This window comes from Euprymna scolopes, chromosome 8, assembly GCF_053919585.1.
Source record: "Euprymna scolopes isolate OS-2025 chromosome 8, ASM5391958v1, whole genome shotgun sequence".
Lineage (NCBI taxonomy): Eukaryota > Metazoa > Mollusca > Cephalopoda > Sepiida > Sepiolidae > Euprymna > Euprymna scolopes.
In genome coordinates, this window is record NC_136489.1 from 48,424,298 (window position 1) to 48,450,960 (window position 26,663).

At 32.1% G+C, this 26,663-nt stretch overlaps 1 protein-coding gene across 2 annotated transcripts in view; it reads left to right on the plus strand.

Moving 5' to 3' along the window:
- LOC145283553 (serine/threonine-protein kinase 10-like) overlaps positions 1-26,663 on the plus strand; it is a 405,044-nt gene that overhangs the window by 244,948 nt on the left and 133,433 nt on the right. For both annotated transcript variants that reach the window (XM_080132435.1, XM_080132436.1), the window contains one exon: positions 13,012-13,145. In XM_080132435.1, coding sequence (XP_079988561.1) covers positions 13,012-13,145 — 134 coding nt within the window. The remainder of the gene's footprint in view (positions 1-13,011; positions 13,146-26,663) is intronic.

Sequence of the window (26,663 nt, forward strand, 5' to 3'; positions counted from 1 at the left end):
ACTTGGTCGTTTACTGTCTTAGATGTGCTACCATAAATGTCGTCAGCATAGATGTCTACAAATGATGTAAGGATGTGATTTGGAAGATCATTAATATAGATCAGGAAAAGAGTTGGGCCCAGGATGGATCCCTGAGGGACACCGGCATTAATACTGTGAGCTTCTGATTTTTGCCCCTCAACTACTACTCTTATGAACCTATCAGAAAGAAATGATTTAATAATTGAGAAGACATTTCCAGCAATACCATAGCTAGAGATCTTATGAAGTAAACCTTTATGCCATACCCTATCAAAGGCCTTAGATATGTCAAGAGCAATTGCCCTAGAAAGGTTGCCTCCGTCGAGAGATTTGCTAATCCTATGAGATATAACTGTAAGTACATCAGCTGTAGATCTAGCAGAACGGAAACCATATTGAGTGTCACTAAGAAGGTTATTTTTGTTGAGATGGTTGATTACTTCTGTATTTAACACAGATTCCAGCAACTTACTCATGACGCACAGGAGACTTATTGGCCTGTACTGAGAGGGGGATGAGCGATCACCTGAATTCTTAAATACAGGGCATACTGATGAAATTTTCCAGGGAGATGGGAAACTATTCTCCTTAAGACAACGTTTAAACAGTTTTGTAAGTATGGGCGCTAGTTCAGGTTGAAGTTTTTTGAGTACTATAATTGGAATACCGTCAGGGCCAGTTGCTTTACTGGAATCAAAGTTTTTGATTAGCTTGGCAACATCACGTACAGATATACGTATATCACATAGCGTGTTTTCTGATACAGGAGGAAATATTGGGGGTTGGCAGCCTTGATCGCAAAGGGTAGAATTAGCTGCAAAGTTCTTGACAAAGAGTTTGGCTTTGTCTGATGGTGACGAGATTACCTCAGGTCCATTGATAATAGTTGGGATGGAGCACACGCTTCTGTTCAGGATTCTGTTTGCTATTTGCCAAAACTGGTGGGAACCAAGCCGCTGCTCAGCTACTTTGGACTTAACAGATTGAGCATACAACTCTCTTGCATTCTTTATTACTTTCTTACAATGGTTGCTGGCAGTCCTGAAAGCGGCTTTAGTTTTCATACATCTATTACGTTGGAAACAGTGGAAAAAGTGATTTCTGTGCGCAATGGCAGCAGCACATTCTGGAGAGAACCATGGCTGGCTGTTAGGTTTTTGTCACTAATTGAGTGTTTGTTTCCTGACTGTACTAATATGTAAAAATTTAAATGTAATGCGAACATCTAGCTGCTCATACAGAGTGTCCTTGTAGGCATACCCAAGTAGCCCCTACATCCTACGCAGTTTTGGTAGTGAATAAGAGTAAAAATAAAAAATAAATATCTCTGAAAAATGTGGCATAGTTTTGGTTACAGACAATCAATCTCTATTATAAAAAGATGATTGAAAAAATTTTTCTTTAGAAATAAAGTAAAAAGAAAAATCAATAATAAGCAATTTTTTTTTTTGTTGAGTATAATTAGAATTAACTAAATCATTAGACATTCAAAATGTCATTGTAAAAGATTGGATTCTCTAAACAGTTATTACATTTTATTGATACATGAAGAACAGGTTTTTTTTTAATCTTCAAAGATTATATAAAGCCATTCAATAAAATCAGTTTCCTTTTTCTCCTAAAATAATTGACTCTAATTATTTTGTGGATAATTTTGTATTCTAGTTATGAAGAATATGAAGGGGAGATAATTAACCAAATGCTGCAACTTAAAAAATGAGTTAATCATCAAATTAAAGAAATTATTTCCAGTGTTTAAATTTTCATTTCAGTAAAAATAATTTTGTTTTTATTTTTTTATTTTAAATTAAATAATAAAAAGCAGATAAAGATTTGATTAGTGTTTTTTTTTTTGTTATTGAACTAATTTTAAAGGTGACCATTTAAACTTTTAATGTAGTTTTTAATTCAATACATAATCACATCTATGTTAAATGCATAACATTGAAAAAAATATTATTGAAGAGACAATGGCTAGCCCTTAAAAAGGTGCATGTGCAATTAGACGTTCAGATTACATAATATCAATTGTACCAATTCGTATCTGGCATATGATTATATTTTTTAGCCCTATTTTTGGGTAAGGAGTGAAGAACATACACTTATAATTTTTAGTCATTAATTTCTTAATTTTTTTTCTTGATGTTTTAATACTTCAACTTCTACTCTATAATAAATACAAATGAGCATTTATTTGTGTTATATATATTTTAAACATTTTTTATGATACGATAATGTCTTTTTCGTGTTAAATTTCTAGTAGAAAAACACTTGTGGATGGCGCACCTGTTCGGATATGGTAACAATACTCCATGCATTAGTTAATGATGACTTTATAGATATATAAGATACTGGTGGTTGGGAAAATTTTTCTAGATTAGTAAAGGAAGCCCACATTGGTCAATCTGTCATGTTTCATTTTGGAATAATATTTTCATCGTTAAACATGCAGATTTAAAAGCATCTAAAATAAGAAATGTCTGAACATCTCTTTAAGAGATTCTATCTGTCAGGCATTCTGTTAAGTTTGAAATAACATTCTTAGATGTATCTAACCACCTTTAGCAGAGGTTCTGTCTGTCCCTATTTATTTTCCTCCTCATTAAGGGAGAAGTTAGACACTAGTTCAGATTTTTATATTAGGAATATCCAACTCCCCCAGAAGAGGCATGTTGAATGAGACAAAAATAAAACTTGCTTCAATTGAGGACTTTGTGTCCTGATTGGGAACAAAAAAGATACTGCACATTGAGCCTAACCTAAAGGTGAAGACCCTATAGCAGGTGTTCTGTATTGCCCATCCATATAGGTTGGTTGGTATAATTTTCATTGCTAGACACATAGATTTGATGGCTGTATTGTTGGAATGGTTCCATTCTTGCCGTTTCCTTTACATTTCGATTTATTTGCATATTTTCACAGAATTTCACTAAATCAATTGTTTTTGGTGATTCTTCAGAATTTAAGATATCTTTGTTTATTTTGTATGATTTATCTGTTAAAATATTTTTATTTTGATTGAAAGGAATTAAAGAGAAAAATGATTTAATCCTTTTCTTGTAATCTGTTTTCATGGCAACAGAATGTTCATATTGATTGCATCATTTGATTGTATTTTTCAATCAATAAAAAAAAAATGAACAAGAATAATAGCAATAGAGTGGTGGTAGTAAGATTAATGATTGGCATAAGAAGATAAAATAGCATCATTTATGGAATCGGTAATGCACAGTTCACATTGTATGGAATCTACTCTTCTCATCAATTATATAACTTATTCTAGTATATTACAAATCATATATGTTAGAATTTTGGGCAATGTCAAGTAACCCGGCCAGTATATAATAATATTGAGAATAAAACTGGTATCGTAAACGTGAGTCATTCAGGATGGCGTTTTTATTTCTGCAGAAATCCCCATTCTTAGTGTTATTTTGTTTGTCTAGGCTGATTTGTTTTGGTGATCTTGAAACGGTATTAAAATGTTAAGTACCTTATATTATTGCTTCTCTATCATCATCGTCGTCGTCATCATCATCATCATCATCATCACCACTAAGAGTTCTTTTGTCTTCAAAACTCATTAATATGGCATGATTCAAAATTCGGACATAAGTGATTGGAATCCAGTCCTCTACTGACTGAGCTATCGAATCTGCTACTTGAATTAGGATAAATTATATTACATTTAAATAAAATTATTTATCTCCATTTTTGATGATACTGATAACTAAAAATATTCAATTATTTTTATGGAAGAGTATTATTTAAATGGAAGCCATCATTTCTTCTAACAGGTGTGTGATTTTTATTCCCTGTGTAATTGGAGTAAAAGATGTTAGTACAGGCAATGAAATTGGTTATACTAAGTCCAAATTAAATTGCTTTAATTAACCTAAAATCAAAACTGGTTAATAAAATTGTGTGACCATATCTTGTGTGTCTGTATTTCCTACCTCTAAGCGACTTTCAGATTATTATTTTTTATTTACTGTTAATCAATTGAAATAAATACATTAGTGTAAATTACCAAAGGTAACTTTTTAAAAATTACAAAATGAAATTAAACATAGTGCATTTCAGTTTTTGCAAAAAAAAAGAAAAAAAAAAAAAAAAAAGAATGCCACTCAATTTAATCATGCAATTTTATAAATAGAAATTAAAATATTATCATGACGAAATTATAATTTTATGACAATTTGGTTCAATTAATAATTTGATCATGAAACAATAACAGTATCATAATTAAATTTGACTTTTAGGATCTTATTTAGAACAAAAAAGAAATTCTAATTTGGTTTCACAAAACCAATGAAAGGAAATTAATAGTCTAAATATAGTTTCACAGCCCCAAATTTTCACTATTAGACCATAATTATCATTTCGTCATGAAGAGGAATGTTACAGAGCTGAAGCATACGTAGTCATAAGCATCCAAGTAAACTGAAAGGTCAAATGCAACCTGAAAATAAATCTTGATACAGGGTAACGTCCTACCAGTTTGAATATTACACTAGATGTTTCCAGATTGCTTAGATTCAAAGAGATTTCCAGATTTGAACAAGATGAAATCAGAGAGATATACAAATCAGACAGCGTACAAAATAGACTTCGTGGCCTAGTGGGGGGGGTGCCTTTTCTCTTCCCTGCAACCTCTATCCCACAGAAGAGATGTTGCAAGCCTGTCTTTGTTTTATCGTTATTTCCAGGGCAAGTGCTCGCCTGAGCTCCAATCTCTGGTCCCCCCTCGCCAGTCTTTCAGAAAAACACCCATCTAGCTGAAACCACTGTCAATAATTTTCCCCATTTTTTATCTGTGCCTAAATCAAAATATAGATTCCATTAACAAAGCTTCTTTCTTTGAAGTGCACGCCTGTGGAACTCTCTTTCGTTTGCCTGTTTCCCACCTGACTACAACTGGGATGTCTTCAAGTCCAACATAAATAAATTCCTGATAAACTGCCCCCTTAAGTAATCCAATTCATCAAATCTCCATTACTAACGATTACTACGATATCCCATTGATTACTGTACACACAATAACCCTTATCCCCGAGTGACTTCCAGATAAGTGGAGACTACCATGTAAAAAATGAAAAAAAAAAGCTTATTGCTTGCAGCAAAACACCCATAAAGTGTTTTGAATCGGTGAACATAGCATGTAGATACAATCCCAAACTTTAGCGAAAAACCAGATTCTACATCATAGATGTACATGAACCAGTTGTCATGGGACTTGAATCGTCAAGATTTTGGAACTGTTACAATGCATTATACTATAGCACAGACAAACAAAGCATGACAACCTAAACTAAAACTAGACAACAACAATCAACAGTATCAATGATTTGACGAGGTTGTTCCGAGGAAATTTGGCAAGATTGGCAATTTTCCGGGAACAGTGAAACTTCACTTTAAAAAAAAAAAATGTTTATTTTTTACAGAGCTGGTCTGGGTTACACTTAACCACACTACCTTCATCAAAACACACATCTTGATCCAAGGAAAATTGTTTCCATCCATAGAATATCGAACCTCAAGGAACAAGAAAGAGCTCCGGGAATTTTTTGGTCTCATCCAATGTCTCTCCCCATTTAGTTATCAACATCATTTCTTTTCATAAGTTAATTTGAATCATACTTTTGCCAGTGCTGTGAACCCTCTTTACTAACATTGCTTAATAGTATTTGGTTTTATTTTACTCGTTGTTGTCAGAAAGCAATAAAAATTGTCTTTATTAATATTATTGTATTATATTTGGTAAATAGTCATGGTTAACAGAATCTTTTCTACTTGGAATCAATAAATATAAATTACTATATCACATTTTATCTCTTTGGACTATTTTCATTATCAACATCATTTCTCTTCATATTATTGTGAAAGTGAGTGGAGGGGGATCGAATTACTCAGAATCAAGAATATCATTGTGTTTTGCCCTATTTGGCATTGTCTTGGAGCAATAAATAGATTACAGTATTATATTTAAACGGGATAGCTCCGGTTTCTGAATCACATTTTTTTCAGCACATTAAAACAAATGAGAGGACTAAGTTGGGTGAAGGATGAAGAAAGGGTTACGGAGAAGGACGGGAAAAAGAGTAAGATAGAGACGACTGGTGAGAGAGGGAAGGAAAGATAGAAATTTTAATATAAAGATGTTACACACGTTATTTAACTTCAATTTAATTTTATATGGCCCTGAGCAACGTTGGGTAGCCCTGATAGTCTATTATATAAAGGGTAAGTTGTCTGTGGGTTTGTATGTTTGAATGTTGTATATCCACTTAAAAGTCCCAAACTGCTAAACAAAGACCCATAAATTTGGTATTGTCTTGACTGGCATTGTCTCGGATGTCTATTACCTAAAATTCTGAAAAAACATTGTATGAGGATCAACTGAGTCTGGATATTCGAGGCTGTTTTCTCTGTATTTTAAATGTATTTGTGTACTAATGTGCAACAAAAACAACATATTTATGTATCATTCATCAAAATCTTCCGAAAATGACATTATTTCTCTTCAAATTATGGTGGGCATGCGCGAGGTAATGAGATCATCATCACTTTCTTTGGGAGGATGTGTAGTATCTGTTATATTGTCATGAGACAATCATCCCAGGGATTACAATCATCATTTTTTTGGAGGAAGAAATTAGTGTAGTGTCTGTTTTGATCTTATGAGAAAATCCTCCCAGATATTATCTCCTCAGTAGTAGTGATTACTATTTGGTAAGTGGTATAGGTTAGTCAATATTAAGTGTTCAATATCCTGGAAAGAGCAGGTATGTTTAATAGCCACGTTGCCTAAAAAAACAAAATTGCTATGTTTTATGTCATGTTATACAATACAATCTACTCAATGTTTCCCAGGAGTTATAATAATAATGATGGTGATGGAAAATGGTATATAGTAATAAGAGTGCTCAATATTCTAAATAATGCAGATCTTTTTAGATGTACCATTGGCAAAAAGAAATAACTTTGTTTTTTGTCATGTTGTATACCAGACAAAATAAACTGTGTTGCCCGGGAACCAAACGAGTAATAATACAGTATCACCTGGGGTAAATGGTATATGTTAGACATTCTAAAGTGCTCAATATCCTAAATGGAGCTAGTATGTTTAATAGACAAAAATCACATTACTGTTTTGTTATACTATTTTATATAAGAAAATGTACTTGATCTGTGGATATATATATATATATATATACACACACACACACACACACAAAATAGTAATCTATGAACACGTTTCTAGGTAGTACCTCTCTTTAGCATAGCTTGACTGCTTTTAGAATTCGAACCTCAGACCATATGTATTATGGTCGAGTGCATTAACTGTTATGCCACAAAGTCCTAGATTACTTTATGTGTTATTTTTATCGCTTTTAAACTGGTCGATTTTTTTTTGTTGATCTTTTAACTATCAGTTAAAATACGGTTAATAGTGTCTCCAACTTGAAAATCATAGAAAATATTTTTTGTTAGAAAATCACCCATATATTTTGGACATAAGCAAATAAACAAATATTATTTAGTATTTTACATATAAAACAGTAATCTGTTATATATGTATGTTTGTGTGTCCAGCTAAAATCCAAAACTACTAAACAAAGACTCCTCAAAGTCGGTATTATTTTAATTGATGTTACCTTGAATGTATAATATCAACGGAATGGAATGAAATAATAGATGTACAATGGAGTAAAATTAGATATTAAGAAATATGAGAGAATGGTTGAATTAACATAAACTGAGAAAGGGCAAGAGAAATACATATATGAGAGAGAGAGAGAGAGAGAGAGATGACTGATCAGTTGATTATAAATTATGGCTAATTAAAACATTGTTTCTTTCATTCATAACTCAATCCCAGAACTAACATACATGTTAGCATAGATTTGCTGTTATGGCTAGTTAACGTTAGGTATGTGCATATGTTGATATATTTATATGTATAGTATTCACTTTAAACTAATTAAATTATCATTATAAATAAAAAAAAATTAACTGCTAAGCATAAGGGTGATTAATGTAGGTTGTTTTTAGTTTAATTTAGTTTTATATAAATGGGACAAAAAGGAGATGGAAGCTCTTCATGAAAATTCGTAAATCCATTGTTTTTGTGAAATTTTAAGGATCAATTAACATTCCCTAAATTTCACTTTTAAAGTGGTTTTAGGGGATAACATATGAGCACAACTTTCCATTTGAAAGTTCAACTATTTTAGATTTGTATTAAATTTAATCCATAGTAATTTGACATCAATTAAGTGAGATTCCCTGAATTTCTCAAGAGCTCTTAAGCTTAAACCTTAAATTTCAGACATTTTCTAGAATAAAAATAATTTAATGAATTTGGATCAACATTGGAATAAGGATTCTAGACATAAAGTTTAATAGCATTCTATTTTGATTTTAATATTTGTAAGAACAAATTAAAGTGATGTGGATAGATTAAATTTCCCCATTTTTATGCAGGTATTCTTCTAATATATAGACTTTAGGAATACAAACGTTGATTAACTCACTTTTAATATGGAATATGGTGGTTTTATTCTTTATATCCAAATTAATTCTGATATTTTTTGTTATATCTTTTCCTTTTTTTCCATTTCTTTTTCTTCTTTTTTTTTCTATGGTTATCAAAAACTTGTCAATTTTGCAAATACTGATATCAACATAATGACGCACACAAGCTATTATCAAGGAAATCATGTTACTAATGATCCATTGAAAAAGAGGCAGGTGTCAATAGATATTGATCCTTATTGGTTGTGAGCGGAAAGCTTTAACATGTTCTTAGCTTGGATTGGTATGCTTTGAGCTTTCCCAAGCCCATAACAAAGACACACAGGAAGATATTTGTCATCTTTTGTGTCTAACCGTATTAATTGAAACCAGGCATGACGAAAGCACGATTCTGTCAATTACTTTTTGTTGTAAAGCTTAAATTATTATTGGATTATTCATGTGCCATTGCTTGAGGCTAGTGTCTCTCTCTTTTTTTTTTTTTTTCCTTCGCTGATTTAGTTGTCTTAACTCTTTGGGTGCCCTTTGTCCACTTTTTAAACAAACCAAATATTGGAAATGAAATAAAATGGGTATTATAATTAATACTTAATCAAAAGCACTTTGTGCTTGCATGCACTTTTAGTCATGTGTAATAAGGTCATTGATACCCTTTCAGTAAAAATCAATATCTGTACACTAAATGAACTCTTTGAAGGATTCTTTCTATAACTACTTTAGCATTGGAAAAGTCTATGCATTTTAAAATTATCCCGGATAGTTGTTTGAAAACTGAAAGGATATAGGAAGGAGAAGAGGAGGAAGATCAGACAGCTTAACAATAAAAACATATAAACAGCAACAATCATAACGAAACCTGCTTAGAATATGACTAAAAACACAATCTGAAGGCCATTTGTTTTTTTAACAACCATCTAAAATAATATCTTTGTAAAAGAAATAAAATTGATCTAAAAATCTAAAACTACAAATCTCTACAGGAAGTTCTCCTCTCGAGATGTCTTAGCTGGTTTGGTCATACTCTTTGTCACCACCGAAATGATTTGATTGATAAAACCATTAAACTAGCATCTCCTTATTGAGTACACAAGAAGTGCAGTGGAGAGGATGATTATTGTGAGAACATCGACAATGAAATGTGTTATTATTGCCTGTAAACCGTAATAAAGTTTAATAAAGTTTAATAAAGTTAAAGAAATGCAACAAAGCTTTCGGCACTTACATTGCTTTTTAGTCATTTTGAGCTGATGTCAACATAATTAATCAATGCCTCCGTTCAGTCTCGAAAGACAAAAGATATCCCCTGTAGGGGCAGCTACTTGTGTAATTTTGTGGCAAGGGTTGAACAATCCCCAACCACGCCTCTTCTGAATCGGTTCTGCTTGAGTCCAGTGACAAGGAGAGATCCAGGACGACTGGAAACAATGCCGAGATAAGCAGAGAGCATATACAGCACCTGGAAGTCCCAAATGATCACCCCTCTCATACTGGCCAGGCTCATCGTTGCTTAACTTTGGTGATCTGACGGACAGATCTCACAGACAGCTAAAGTTGCCTGTGAGATTTGGTTTTCTTCCATATTTGAGTCTATTGCTTTGCATTTACGTTTTAAAAACATCGTCCACAGTGTTTCGTATAAATTGTCCAGTTTTCATGTTAAAGTTGAAATACATTAGGGCTGTAGATCTGTGTTTTTTTTTTTATTTGCACTTTGGAAACGTTTTACAATGCTTTATGTTGATGAGTTATACTTGGTAAACAATTGAAGTTTTACTTGTTAAGTTGGAAGAATGCTATGGAAAGTAGAGGTCTAAAAGTGAATGTTACCACGACCAAACTTATAATCAGGAATCGTAGTGTTCACATGCCTTCGGAAAGAGAAAAGTTTCCCTGATCAGTTTTTGGAAAGAGAGTAGGATGGAACTCAATTTTTTGTGGTACGTGTAAGCATTGGTATACAAGAAATGCAGTGGAGATGATAACCAGTTTGTGTGCAACAAGTGTAAAACATGATATGAGATGGATGAGAAGTCAGATGTAGGGAAAGTATATATGGATGGCAAGGCTATTGAGGTTATCCATGTGTTAGAATTAACAGCACATTTATTGACAGTTTTAATGTTAAAGTATGAGGACATTAGGGTTCTGTACTGAGTTTTTTAATGCTTTGCATTCGTTTCTTAAAAGCATTGTCCAGGAATTTTCATATAAGTTGTCTAAAAGAGATGCTGTATGCCGATGATTTTGTATTTGCCTGTGAAACAATGGATGACCTATTGAAAAACTTGGAAGAATGCTACAGAAAGTAAAGGTTTGAGAGTGAATGTCACTAAAACCAAAATGATCACCAGTTGTAGTGTTCAGAAGCTCTCCAAAAGAGGAAAGTTCCTCTGCTCAGTTTGTGGAAAGGGAGTTGGTGGCAATTCAATTTTTTGTGGTTATTGTAATCATTACGTCCACAAAAATTGCAGTGGAATTACTGATAGGTTAAGAGAGGATAACAAATTTGTGTGTAAGTAGTGTAAGACAATGGAAATGGATGAAAACTCGGATGTGGACAAAGTATATCTGGATGACAAAGTTACTAAGGTTTGTCAAAGTTTTGTTTCCTTGGTGATACCATTGGAGCACAGGATGGAGCAGGTGCTAATGTGATTGCAAAAGTTAGGAGTTGGATGGAGTAAGTTCAGGAAACTTCTGCTATTATTAACTAGCAGAACGTTGCCACTATCTACCAAGGGAAGTATCAATTTTGGGTATATGTAAGTGAAACCTGGCCAGTGAGGATTGAGGACGTGCGTTGTATGGAGAGAAACAATATGAGAATGATATGATGGATTTGTAATGTGACTGTTAAAAACAGACTTAGTTCTGATGACCCCAGAAGTATAAGGAAATGTGTAGGGCTACTTTTGTGGTATGACCACACTGGAAGAATGGCTGGGTTCTTTTATTGGTGAAGGTAAAACAGTTAAGGTAACAGAACCAGTTCACGGGGAAAATATGGGAAGGATTGATAAAAATGAACTTGAGAGAAAGAGGGATAAATAAAGACATGGTCTGAGATAGGTTAGTTTTAAAGTCGATTTATTAAAACTGACTAACACATGTCAGCATGTAAAACAGATGTTATACTGAAAATGATTAAAAAAAATCATCACTTTTCACTAAACTTAGAAGACCTCAAAAATTGTTGATGATGATTATGATGATCAATCCACTTTATTAATTCTCTAGAAAAAAAATGTGATACATTAAGTCACCCACTGAGCTTGGGCTTAATTGTTTGAATCAAGAAAAAGTGAGTCTGCAAAATCAATTAAATATAAAAAAATAAAAAGACAAAATCCCAAATTAGCTTCTTTCTGTTCCCTCTTTCTGTTTTTCACTTTCCAACTGTGGGTTAAATAGAATTACTACTTGTGATGGTATTTCCTTTTGTTTATAATGAAATATTCCAATTTTTTTATCCTTTCCAATATTTACCTTTTGCTGCTAATAAACAGAGGGTGAGTGAGTGACAGAAGTTAGAATGATAGGTACTGCATAAAAAAAAAAAAAAAATAGGTACCAAAAAACGCGAAGTAAGAAACTTAATAAGTCATGGGCCATTTGATAAATGCAAATTGCAGTTCAATAGAATGCTTAAAATCAAAGTTTTTAATTTTCTAAACATAACTCAATCCCACAACTGAAAAAATATTTCTTGTGGTGTTCACCTTACAGAAAACAATGAACTCTTCTTTTTATAATAAAGACTTGGAGAATATACCTTTGTGCATTATGCACATTTGGCAGTCAGATTCGTAACCATTTTCTTTCTTTTTTTTTTTTTTCCACTAAATACTGATTTGGTTTTCTTCCCAACCCTTATTGATCCACAACACTGGCAACGAGGATTATTAAAAAGGACGTTACAAAAATATTTTAGCAAGTATTTTGTGATTATGGAAATAAGTTAACTCTGCTTTAGTATAATAATAAATATAGCCTGTGTTTCGCTCACTGAGGTTTTCTAAACCTAATTTATAAATATGTGAACAAAAATACTATTTTTGAAATAATTTAATTGGGAAAACGTTATTTGTATCCTATAAAATTTAGTCAATCACAAGAAGCAAATTGGTAACCTTGTGCTTAAATAGGAAATTCCCCCCCCCCCCCTCCTTTATTCTCATGGTATTTTCTTATGTTTTATTGTTATTGTGATGCCCACTTTACAGATAACAATAAACACTTCCATTTACTATACTATAAAGATCAGGCGAATATGTCTCTTGACATTATGAACAAGTTATGCGCACTTAACTGTCACACTAACGTATTACCACTATCTTTATTTGTTGTATTTGTCTGTCTTTTCAATATATTTTGCTTGCACTAAATACCAACTTGTGTTTTTTTGTCCAAATTTTTACTGGCTTAATTCTTATACTTATTTTCTTCTTCTAGGAGAGTAAGAGCCATTACAGAACGATCACAAAAACTCGAAAGTTCATGAAGGATGGCGTTTTGGTCACAAGTACAACATCTAAAGTGATTGCGATGGGAGAAGAGAATAAGGTGAAAGAGGACCACAACCTCAGGTAGGTGTTTCAGTTTTATGATGGAATCCTCATTTACACTAATAAGTTACTACTTATCAAGGCTAAAAAACCACTCAAAGACAAATGTTAACAAAATAGATAGATCATCAGTCGAATTAAATGATAATTCAGTAAAACAAAACAAACTAGTAGTAGTATGTCCTTTCTTGGTCTAAAAAGCTTTAAGGCCCGGCCTTTTAGTGGTAAACAAAATGGGTAGCTTTAACCATTTCTATGACAGGATGCTAGTCTGTTGCCAGTTATATTTCCTTAGCAAGACTGGTTCCCAATTATACATGCTTAGAACATTTTGATATAACCAAATGATCATCCATAAGTACAGTATTTGTATCATATTAATCTGAAGATTCTATTGTTAGCATTGGTTTCCTCGATATTTTTCTAGTCAGAATTCTTTCTCGGAAGGCATCTAGTACTTAAAGGAGGGACAATGTGGAAGGTTGCCAACATTCTAAGTAAAAGTGATTTTTGTGGAGCGAATTAGACAGTCGTTAACCACCATCATCTCCCAGTCAAATGATGATGAATATTATGAAAGGATTGAAAATAATGAATGGAATAAACGAAATCTGAATTGTTGTGAAGATGATTTATGACAGTATTTTTTAAATTGGATTTGAAGATGACCATGTTGTAGTTTGCAGAGAAGCAATTCCGTGTGAACATGTTTCATAGATGAGAAATTCTTGGAAAAAAACTGTTCATCGGAATTCTGTTTAATATTAGATACACAGAAAAAAAAGTTCTTTGTAATTGTGGTTGAAAGATGAGTTCTTGCTGTAAATTTCTTAAAAGGAGATAATGATACAGTAGAGTGAAATAATGATAGAGTAGAGAAAGACTAATAGCAACTTTTCTGTAAGATAGCATTTATAGAGAATGGAAGAGATAATTCTCCACTAGATTTCAAAGTTGATTTTGTATTCTGTCAAGATGAGAAAGAGTTCAGTGAGACATGTCTAGCTCTTAAAAAGAAGAATTTTAAAAAATATCTGTTAAACTTTATTTTACTATGAGTACTGATATTAGCTTCTTTACTTAAAATGCACCAAACATTGATGTCATAGTATTTTTGTGTTTGCAAAACTCAGTAATATCAATGTTTGCTTTTATTTTTTACTTTGCAGATCATGTTCTGCAAAGTCAAAAATAAAGGCAAAACTTTTTCACTACAAAACAATCAAATCAAACACAATGAATAAATATTTAAAGAACTTAAAGCATAAAATCATTTCCCAAAACTACTGACCTCAGCATAAAGTAGCTTGGAAAGAGTTGATATGCCTTAAAACAAAACAACCAAACTACTATTACTGCTTCTAGGTCCTTTCTCAGCCTAAAAAGCTTTTAGGCCTGTTATTTTAGTGTTAAGCAGAATGGGTGGCTTGAACCATTTCTATGACAAGATGTTAGTCTCTTGCCAGTTATATTTCTCCAGCAAGACTGGCACCCAATTATACACGTGGGTGTAATGTTTGCTTAGAGAATTTTGGTATAACCAAATGATCATCCATTTTAAGTACAGGCTTTGCTATCTGTTAATGAAGTGGATAGTGAAAAATGCATTTTCTTAAAGCAGAAATATGTCTTTTATGTTTGTCCTTTTTTTGTTCAATTTTATTTGCAGTTAAAAAGTTTTATAAGTTTGATGCAAAATTATCAAAAATCAATACTTCAAAAAATGAACTGAAAATGAAAAAAAAAAAGTTTTCAATAAACTAAATACTTCTATTTTGGTTTGGAAGTTTTTGATTTTTTTTTTTTAAATACAAAACAAAAACTTCAACTCATTTTGTATTTTTCTTTTGTAAAAAAAAAAGTGAAGGTTATAAACAGAATGCAGACGATATTTGCAATATGAAAAAAAAATAACATTTTTTTAAATTTTTATTTAAATTTATTCATCAAACTTCAGCTCGGTTTGTTTTCATGACTTGTTTTGTTGATTTTACTCAATAAGCCTTAGAACCTGCCCTTTGTCATTGTTGTCAAACCCAAATTCAACATCGATCCTCAGTTCTCAAAATTGAAAAGATACACTTGAAGAAGGCTGGAAATTATAGTTTCTGAAACATTGTAAATATAAGATGAGAATAGTAGTCCAAATAATATAAATTTTCAATCATTATCTCAAAAATGTCAAAACTCTGCTTTTTATTTCAGTGTTTTATCACTGAAACTATCAATCTTTAGACTGGTTTGATTGCTTTCAATTCTGATGAAACGAACTAATGAACTTCCTGTCTAGATTCGATACATCTTGTTTTTCTTTGTGTATCAGTAATGATTTCCTACGATTTGCTCATTGTGTACTCAAATTTCCTGCTTAATTATATTTTGATTTTTATAAATGTATTTTTTTGTTTTGTTTATGGGAGTCTGCATTTCTCTTCAAAGCCGTTAATTGTGAGTAATTACAATTGACCCAGTTTATTGACCATTTAAAAAAGAACTATAAACATGGAGAGCAACAATGTCTAGAATCCATTCTATTGATTTTCATGATAACCCGTTCAATTGGTAAATTTCTGCCTTCTTGGAATTTTCTTGAATTCAACTCTTACAGATTGATAAGAAAAAAAATTGAAAGCTACATAAAATTTTTTTTTTTTTTTGTTCGTCATTTTTTCAATCAATAACCCCTTTTTCTTTAAGTCCTCTCAAAATTTCTAAAAGCACCCCTCAAAAAAATGAACCAGTAACAACTAATATAGTATTAGCCCGGAGTGAGCTATGCTGTGTTACTTTGAAGGAGGAAGTTTACAGGGAATATGAAATTTACAAGCAGTCTCCAGCTGTGTGTGTATATCTTGGTCATTGGGAAATGACATACAATGCCTAGCATTCCCAAATGGTCACTCATCTGATACTGGCCAGATTCCACATCCCTTAACTTCAATGATCTAATGAGAACTGGTGTTTCAACATGATTATATGACAAAAACACAATTTTTTTTTTTTTTGCTAAAATACAGTCTTTGAAATACTAATATTGTCTGTTCTACACTGTTTGCTATTTCACAACGTTTTGGCCAACATAACCTCAGGTGCAGCTTTTAAAATTTAGGTACCTGAATGGAATTTTGAATTGAACTCTTTATTTGATGCATCGGGATATTCATTTCATAGGTTCTCATTTCGTGTTTTTTGACAAGTAATTTGATAAATAGCTTAAGAATCTTTTTGCAACATATTAAACTGAATTTCTATTTGATGAAATGAAAAAGAAAGTTTCATATTTTCTAATTTATTCCCCCCCCCTCCGATCTTGTGAATGATTGCATTGATGCATTGTTTAAAACATGTTTCAAGCTTCATAAGTATTTCATGTTTGTATCTCTTACAATCACATCAATCAAGAAAACTAGAATTTTGATGGTAATAAATATATATAGCATAAGAACAGATACTACACTTTGTCCCCTACCCAAAAAGTTGTTATATATATGGCTTTTGTTTCATGATAAAGTTTTGGTCGCACAGGTTGTCTTTCAGTGGTTTTAAACTCAAAATCACCAATTGATAGGCTGCCGATCTAATGTTGTTTCTTCTCAAGAGATATGATCCTAATGTTTTCCTAATGAATCTAAACTTTTCTTCTGCTTCTTTTAGTTTTTAATTCCTTCTACATTTAGAAACAGAATTGCAACTGAGTAAATGAAAGAATTGAGGGGGGGGGGAAATCATGGCATGATCAATTCTTAAGGTGTGTGTATTAAATTTTCATCTTTATCAACAAACATGCTTAAGTGGCAAAACAACAGTGGGTGGGTCAACAGATCACCTTAGATGAAAATGCTATTTCAAACTTAAGCATGACAAATTGACAGAAATTATATTTAGGTATTTGTACTATTGTCAAAACTTTCTCGGCAGTTTATTTAAAATGCTGAAACGCTGAGCCCATAAAATCACAGCAGCCAACGTCATTTAAGAAAACATCTAAAAAAAAAAATTTATTTGGTTTATTATAAAAAAATATTTAACTTTAGTTAAACAAAAAAAAATAAACGTTAAAAACTCAAAATAGTTTTTTTTACTATCAGTTGTTTGCTATCCAAAAAATAAATATTTATTTCTTAAACTTATTTTACAATGAGTGTTTTATTTTCTTGATTTGAAATTGAAGTTTCATAAAATTTGTCCAATAATTATTAATTGTATTTTCTTTATAAAAATAAAAAGAATAATTTTTACTTTTTCAATTAATTTTTCATTGAATTATTTTCATAATTACATTAATAATATATTTTTCATTGAAAAAAATGGTCAGCATTTGTGCAAATAAAAACAAAAATCACAAAGCTTTCATCCAGCACTTTCTGGCATTTTATGTAAAATGTAAAATTTCAACAATAGCACAATCCTTGTTCTGCATAAATACCAATATTTCAAGCTTATGCACGATAAACAGATAAAAATACTATTGAAGACATAAGTTTGAGATTTGAGTAAGCAAAGAAAATTATGCGATAATCTTTTCTTTTTGTAGTTTAACATGAATAAAATTACTTTTTGTAGTTTAACATGCATAAAATTACTTTTTGTAGTTTAACATGAATAAAATTACTTTTTGTAGTTTAACATGAATAAAATTACTTTTTGTAGTTTAACATGAATAAAATTACTTTTTGTAGTTTAACATGCATAAAATTACTTTTTGTAGTTTAACATGAATAAAATTACTTTTTGTAGTTTAACATGAATAAAATTACTTTTTGTAGTTTAACATGAATAAAATTACTTTTTGTAGTTTAACATGCATAAAATTACTTTTTGTAGTTTAACATGAATAAAATTACTTTTTGTAGTTTAACATGAATAAAATTACTTTTTGTAGTTTAACATGCATAAAATTACTTTTTGTAGTTTAACATGAATAAAATTACTTTTTGTAGTTTAACATGAATAAAATTACTTTTTGTAGTTTAACATGCATAAAATTACTTTTTGTAGTTTAACATGCATAAAATTACTTTTTGTAGTTTAACATGCATAAAATTACTTTTTGTAGTTTAACATGCATAAAATTACTTCGTTGAGCAAAAAACAAAACCTATCTGATAATTTCTCATTCAGTCTCTGTCTCAGAATGGTTTTCTTCTCTTTCTGATCTTTTATGTGTGGTTTAATCTGTACCACATCTCTAGGGTGCAATGATTGAAGTAGTTTTATTTTGTGATTGAAGTAATGCTCTTGATTCCTGCTCTCCCACTTCACTATCTTGTCTAGATTTTAAAGTCATTCTGCCTTAAGTAACTCCTCTCTCGTTGAAAGAAGTGCTTTTGTTCTTCTGGACATCAGTTTTTGTGCTGATAATAAATCTTTAGTTGGCCCATTTTTGTGATCCAGCATCACCAGGCATGGATCAGTCCTATCATTCATTGCTTTCCGAAGAGATTTTTTGTTATCCTTACCACAGATTCCACTTTTCCATTTACTTTGTTATTGTGAAGACTAACAGGTGTGTGTGCGTGTAAAACCATTGTCTTACAAAGGCGGAAAATTCCTAGTTACTAAACTGGGGTCTATTATCAAAGTTTGTCATAAACATTTCGATAATTACTTTCAGAGTGCCAATCAAAATCAAAAGTGGATGGTATTCAAAGGGATTTCTATAAAATATTTTGCTATCCTCATATCTGATGCTATTCTATAGTCTTTTTGCTCGTCGATTTATCATGGTGGCTTTTCTCTTGTATTCTAACAGTGAAATAAATCATTTCTACCAAAAAGGTGCATATACATTTAACTAATCAGAATTCTTCAAAATTGTTAAAGGAAGTATTGGCATATTGACAAAACTAAACATCATTGGTTTAATGCCCATTTTATATCTTGGCATGTGTTAGACAGCTTTTAAAAATTGAATTTCAAAGTAACCTATCTCTGGCCAGGTCTTCATCCCTCTTTCAAGTCTATTCTTATCATTTCCTCTCCTTGGCTTTTCCCTGTCAACTGAACATTTTACCTCAACTGTTCTACATTTACGAACACAAGAACTTCTGTCCATTTCTTTTTAATGTGGCCATAGTGACAATATAATTGTAATTATATAGTGAAAATATAATTTATTTCTTCAATTCAGTTAACATTTACAATTCTTGACAGTATCTGTTTCATAGCACAAAACCAATCACTTAATTATTATATCAATTAGTGAATCTATTATGCCCTTAACTCATCAGAAAAAATAGCAACAGTCAATCCGTCATAAGGAAATAAAGTGTGAATTGACATGATTAAAATCCGAAAATTGGAAGAGAAGCTGCAAATACCTTTAATGTTTTCATTATACCATTTTGAATTTCAAAGATAAAGTCATTAGACCCAACTATTCGTACTAACATTCTCTATTAATTTATGAATATTCTAACAAAATGTTCTATTTAATAATTAGTAAATTTATTAATTATAATTTATGTATGCATACTTATGAAAATAACGTCAATAATAAACTATTATACATGTTTGTGCAAATATGAAACTAAACTAAGTGTGTGTTTTGTGTGTGTGTGTGTGTGTGTGTATATATATATATATATATATATTTTTTTTTTACATAGGCATCACCTATATGTGTGTGTGTGTGTGTATGTATATATATATATATATATATATATATATATATATATAGTTACATGGGAGTTACTACTTATCAAGATCTGAAAGCTGCTTGACGATAAAGGTTTGAGAATGTTTTGCAGGGTGTGAGGCATAGATTGAAGCTCAATTGAGCACTTGCCATGAAAATAACGATAGAGCAGAGATAGATTCGCAACATCTCTTCTGTGAGAAAAGAAGTTGCAAAGGACAGAAAAGGACATTATCCTCTAGATTTTGAAGCCATTTTTTTAAATCCTGCCAAGACAAGCAAGTGTGATTTTCAGCAGCTTCTCCCCAGATGTGGGAGCAGTAATTCCATTAGACAGCTCCCACATACTGCTACATAGGTATTAACTCTGGACAGATCCGCTGATAATTCAGAAATCCCTTTATCAAAATAGATTATAGGCATTTACAACAATAAAATGATCTCTTAGTTAATTAATCAAAAATAATGCCTGGACATGAAAATATTTCTCTTTTATTCAAAGCTAATTTCATTTCAAATATTTCCCTAATTGTTCCGTAATAAGGTTCAAAGTTATTTAATGTCACATTTTTGAAGCGATTAAAAAGAAATGCCTTCACTTGCTTTGTTTTATGAGATGTTAAATGCTTACATTTACCAGAGGCAATTTCAGAGGATTTATTTGAAGGGATCATTTGATTAGAGGGTAGATTAAAGGGATAAGCTGAAATAAGATTAGGGATTTGGCTATTACTATTTGGCTCTTTAGCATTCAGCAAAATATTGAGTCCCTATTTTTTGTTTTTCACTTTATTGATCTGTTCTTGAAAGCTTGAGTTAACGCTTCCTTGCCAATATACTAGCAGGCCGCCCGGTATTGCCCGGTCATAAAATATGCATAAATATTATATTTTAATTAATGCAGAATTCTTATTCATTATAAACAGAAATGCCATAGGTATTAAATGTAACATTAAATTCCTTTAAAAACAAAAATGAATAAAAAAAAACACGGAAAGAAACCGAGACATGTGCATGTGCGTATGTTTTTTCTAAACAGTTCACTTATTGTAAATAAAAAGATACTCGAGCTGAAATCAAAACCGAAACCTAAAAATAGTTAGTCAAGTACGATAAACATTAGGTCAGCTTGACACAATCTTTAAAAAGTGTTTTCAAACCTACTTATTCTTAACATAAGTAATCTGTCATGTGAACAATTCACACATGCACATTTGTGAAACAGTTGACAAACAGATAAAAATCTGATGCCCCCACCCCTACAAAATTTTCAATTTTGACTCCTTAGCAGCCCCCCTTCCCTGTTTTTCGGATGAAAACTGATTAAAAAGTTTTCCACATGTCTGATTACCCTATATTCCAAATTTCAAGTTTGTAAATCAAAAATTTGCTGAGTATGTAGGTTGAGAAGTGCCCTCACACACACACACACATTCTCGCTTTTATGGATATAATAGATGAGTTATCACTTAGAAAGGCCAAAAGCCACTTGTGGATAAAAATTAATGAGATTGTGAGTTGGATGATAAACAAGATTATGAGAGGATTGAGCAGAATTTGATGACTTAACATGTATTTGTTTACATTGGACTTGACAACAGCCAAGTTGAAGTCAGCAGGAAAGCAGTCTCAGTATTTGTAAACCATGTGAATCAATTTATGTTGTCATGAGTCATATACAAACTAAGTTGTTGAATAAAATTATTGCAGAATCTTTTTTGTATCTAGAAATGTGCAATATGTTTTTTTTTGTTTGTTTTTAATCATTTCTTTGGATAATACATAAAATAATTATGATCAGTTTGATTTAAATTTATCAAGTTGACTGAAATTTTAATTCACCTGAGTTTAAAAACTATGAAGTTTTAGCAACTATTAACTCTCTCTCTCTCTCTCTCTCTCTCTCTCTCTCTCTCTCTCTCTCTCACATATATATATATATATATAAAATAAAAAATTTTTTCCTGGTACACATTATTTTTCCTTTGGATTATTATGGACCATCTTCCAATTACGGGATTTTGGGATTTTACTTGTGCAAATGGAAATTCAATTAACTTTCTTGAAGTTATATACTTGGATTTTACCGTCACTGGATTATTTATCTTCCACCAGACTATCCATTCATGTGTAATCACCTTTTTCTTCACTATATTCCCTCTGCTTCACGTTTTTTGTTTTCAAGTAAGATCTTTGACTTCCAATCCCGCATTTTGCTAATTCCTACCCTCTGATGAGAAGGAAAGTATTTCTTCGAAACTCCGCGGATTAAGGACTATCCACTTATCTAGTGTTTCCTTTTAAGATTAAATATGTTTTTAACTCATTTCAAAGTGTTTTTTTAACATGTTTTATTAACTGTTTGTATGTATGTATATATATATATATATATATATATATATATATATAATCTGTGTGTGTATGTATAAACAAAGGCTGAAGAGTCTGATATGGGTGACAAGATATTAGTGCCCCTTGTTTTGGATTTAAAACTAACAGTACTAATGTGTTTCTGATCTTCTGTCGATGCCTCAGTTTAGTCTCGAAAGACAAAGGATACCCCCTGTAGATGCAACTGCGCATGCAATTGTGATGCAAGTGTTGCGCATCTCCAACCACACCTCTCCTGAATCAGGACTGTTTGAGTTCAGTGGCAAGGAGAAGTCCAGGACAACTGGAAACAATGCTGAGATAAGCAGAGAACACATACAACACCTGGAAGTCCCAAATGGTCATCTATTTAGTACTGACCAGGTTCAATGTTGCTTAACTTCAGTGTGTCAACATGATTATGGCGTATGTCAGATCGTCTGGAATGCATATATAAATAAATATCACAGTCTTATTTTTGAAATTTTCTTAATCAAACACTCTTTTTTTCACCACTCATATATATATGTGCATGTGTGCATGTATAGGGATGATTAATTGGAATCAGGAATCAAAAAAAAATCACAACTTTTTGGGGTATCAGAATCGGAAAAAATAAAAAATGATGCCATTTTTAAGAGAATAAAATCATTTATCTTTTTTATAAGCTAAGACTTTCAACATCTAAAAATGTCTTCTTCAAAGCGAGGCTTGTTTTTTTTCTTGTTACATATGTACTCCTGTGTCTTTTAATACTTTTGAAATCAATGAAATGCAAAGTGTAATAAGATGTGAATAAAGACAAGTATTTTCATCACGTTTAAATGATAAAAACTGCAATTTGTTTCATTAAAATGATGAGAAATTACACTTTTATGTGGTATGCAGGTGGCTGCATGTTTGATGTGCTTGACCTGAACCAATTGAAAGTTGACAAGTTTTGTAGAAATTTATTTCAAAATCTATTTCCAAACTTAGGAATTGGATGTTTTTTTGTTTTTTTTTTTCTAGCCGACTCCTCATCTCTGTGTGTGAAAGAGGCTTGAATAGTCTGTCGGGTTTCAGTTTCAAGTATCATTTTCATTGCCTAATGTACAGATTGAATGCGCTCAACCATTTATATAATACGCTTCCAGTGTTGGTCTGTATGTTATGCTTAATTTTCAAATATGATATTCTTTATTAAATGTAAAGAATGAATCAACCCATCTTCAAAATATCCATTTTTGGATAAATGTTAAAGATCACAGTGAGAGAAGACTACAATAAAAAAAAAATTGTATATGCATTAAAAATGGTTTTATGTAGTTTTTGTTAAATAAGGGAATCATTTCCATTTAAAATCCATTCAGTATTACACATGTAAACTTGAGAAAAATACTCTTGAAATTTGTCAGCATTATATGAAAAAGCTAAATCATAACAAAATGGCCACCGTATTTGACTTTATGCTGTGTTTATCTAAAAATGAAGTTTGAATTTTAACTCCAAAGAATTCCTAATTTAATAATATTTTATTATTAATTTTAAAAAATATTTGACAAAAGCAACATGAAACCATTTTGAATGCCTATACAGAATTTTTCTTCCATTTTTCTCTGCCCACGATCTTTAACATTTACAAAATTTTATTATATTAATATTTTACTATTATATGTAAGAATTTGATACTGTCCCTCATGCACACATTTTTTTATCGTCTTCCAAATGCATTTGATTAAAATGCACTTTTTTAACTGCAGTCAATTAAGCAAAACAATACTTTTGCTAACAAAATAATATAAAATGTAGTCTTTTAATTGATACAAGATTCTGTTAACCAATTCAAAACGCTTTTAAATAGAAAAATCATTAAAACTCAAGCAATTATGAAAAAATTTATTCATATTCTTCAAGTTATTTCCATAAAAACTTCTAGATTAAATGTCTTATGGTGATGACTAATCAATCTCTAATTACACACATTATATATATATATATATATATATATATATATATACACATACACACACACACACACACACACACACACACACACATACACATCTAACGTATGCCATAATACTTATTTTTTATTTTTTTTTTTTCATGGGGGTCACCACTTATCAAGGGCTAAAGGCCACTCAGGGATAAGAGTTATTACGTGTACAGTAATCAATGAGATAGTATTGTAGTAATCATTAGTATTAGGGGTTTTGATAGAGTGTCTTACTTAAGGGGGCGGTTTATCAGGAGTTTGTTTATGTTGGACTTGAAGACGTTCAAGTTGTAGTCAGGTGGGAAACAGGCAAGCGGCAGAGAGTTCCACTGGCGTGCAGTACTAAGAAAGAAGCTTTGCTCATGGAATCTACGTTTGGATTTAGGCACAGATAAAGAGTGGGGAAAATTATTGACGGGAGCTTCAGCCAGACGGATGTTTCTCGTGAAAGATTGGCCGGGGGGGGGGACGAGGGATTGGAGCTCAGACGAGCACCTGCCATGGAAATAACGATAAAACAAAGACAGACTCGCAACGACTCTTCTGTGGGAGAGAGGTTGCAGGGAAGAGAAAAGGGCATCCCCCACTAAACCACAAAGTCTATTTTGTACTCTGTCAGGGCAGGGTAGGCTGTTTTTAGCAGCTCCTGCCCAGATGTGGCAGCAATACTCCATCCTTGGACGTACTTGGCTTTTATACACATAGAGAATTGCATCAGTAGTGAGATATCTTTTGGAGAGGTAGAAGGATCCCACCATTTTCCTAGCGTCCCTGGCAACAGATTTGATGTATGTGTTCCATTTCAGATCAGGAGTAAAGGTCAAACTCAGAAGCTTGTCAAAACATGGAGCCTCTCCAAGATGAGAGCCATCCATTTCAATTGATGCCAGATGGGGATCAGAGTGTTGATGATGTAAAGATAGAAGCTTGGTTTTGGATGCATTAAAAGTGACCAGCCACCTCTTCCCCCATTGTACCACGTGCTCAAGATCAGAGGAGAGAGAACTAGAGAGAACTTTGTCATTTACGGCCTTTGATGTGTTGCCATAGATGATCGTGTCCTCAGCATAGATGTCAACGAATGATTTAAGTATGTGTTTAGGGAGATCATTGATGTAGATCAGGAAGAGAATTAGGCCCAGGATGGACTCCTGAGGGACTCCAGCATTAATACTGTGGGCCTCTGATTTCTGCCCATCAACCACTACTCTTATGAACCTATCAGAGAGAAATGATTTAATGATTGAGAAAACATTTCCAGTAATACCGTAGCTGGAAATCTTGTGAAGTAGGCCCTTATGCCATACCTTATCGAATGCCTTTGATATGTCCAGAGCAATTGCCCTGGGAAGGAAACCTTTGTCAAGAGATTCACTAATCCTATGTGATATAACTGTTAGCACATCTGCTGTAGATCTTGCAGAGCGAAAACCGTATTGTGTGTCACTAAGAAGGTTATTTCTGTTGAGGTGGTTGACTACTTCTTTATTTAATATGGATTCCAACAACTTACTCATGACACACAGGAGACTTATTGGTCTGTACTAAGAGGGAGATGACTTATCACCTGAATTCTTAAATACAGGGCATACTGATGAGGTTTTCCAGGGTGTTGGAAAGCACTTCTTAAGGCAACGCTTAAACAGTTTTGTAAGTATGGAGGCAAGTTCTCGGAGCTTTTTCAGCACTATAACTGGAATGCCGTCAGGGCCAGTTGCTTTACTGGAATCAAGGTTCTTGATTAGCTTGGCGACCTCACGCACAGATATTTGTATGTTGCATAGCGTGTTGTCTGTTATAGGAGGAAATACAGGGTGTTGATGGTCATTGTCGCATAGGGTAAAATTAGCTGCAAAGTTTTTGGCAAATAGTCTGGCCTTATCTGATGCTGACGAGATGACCTCAGGTCCATTGATGATAGTTGGGATAGAACGCATGCTTCTGTTCAAGATCCTGTTTGCTATTTGCCAGAACTGGTGGGAACCAAGCCGCTGCTCAGCTACTTTGGATTTAACAGACTGAATATATAGCTCTCTTGCATTTCTTATTACTCTTTTACAGTGGTTGCTGGCAGTCCTGGTTGCATCTTGTCATAACAAAGGTCCATGCAAAATTTCAGCCAGATCGGACTAGTAGTTTCTGAGGAAAGTGGAAAAGTCACGCAAAGAAATATAATATAGATATACATATATGATTTCTTAAAAGTTAAAATAAGACTATTGAGCAAAGCAAAGCTATAAATAAATACATTTCTATGTTTGAATCCATATTAGTTTTGGGACGATTAATTAAAATTGGAAAAATCGGAAGAGTTGGGGAATCGGAATTGAAAAAATTGGTGCCTATTTTCTGATGCCAAAATGATTCTTTTAATTGTCTTTTTTATTCGATTTTGTTTAAAGCAATATTAGCCATTGCTGGTAATAATAATAAAATAAATATTTATTGATTTTAAATTACCAATAAAGCTAAAATCGATATAGATCATCATCCCCAAGTGTATTTTGATGTTTAAGAAAAATTTCTGCATATTTAACATTTGTGTTTTTTTACG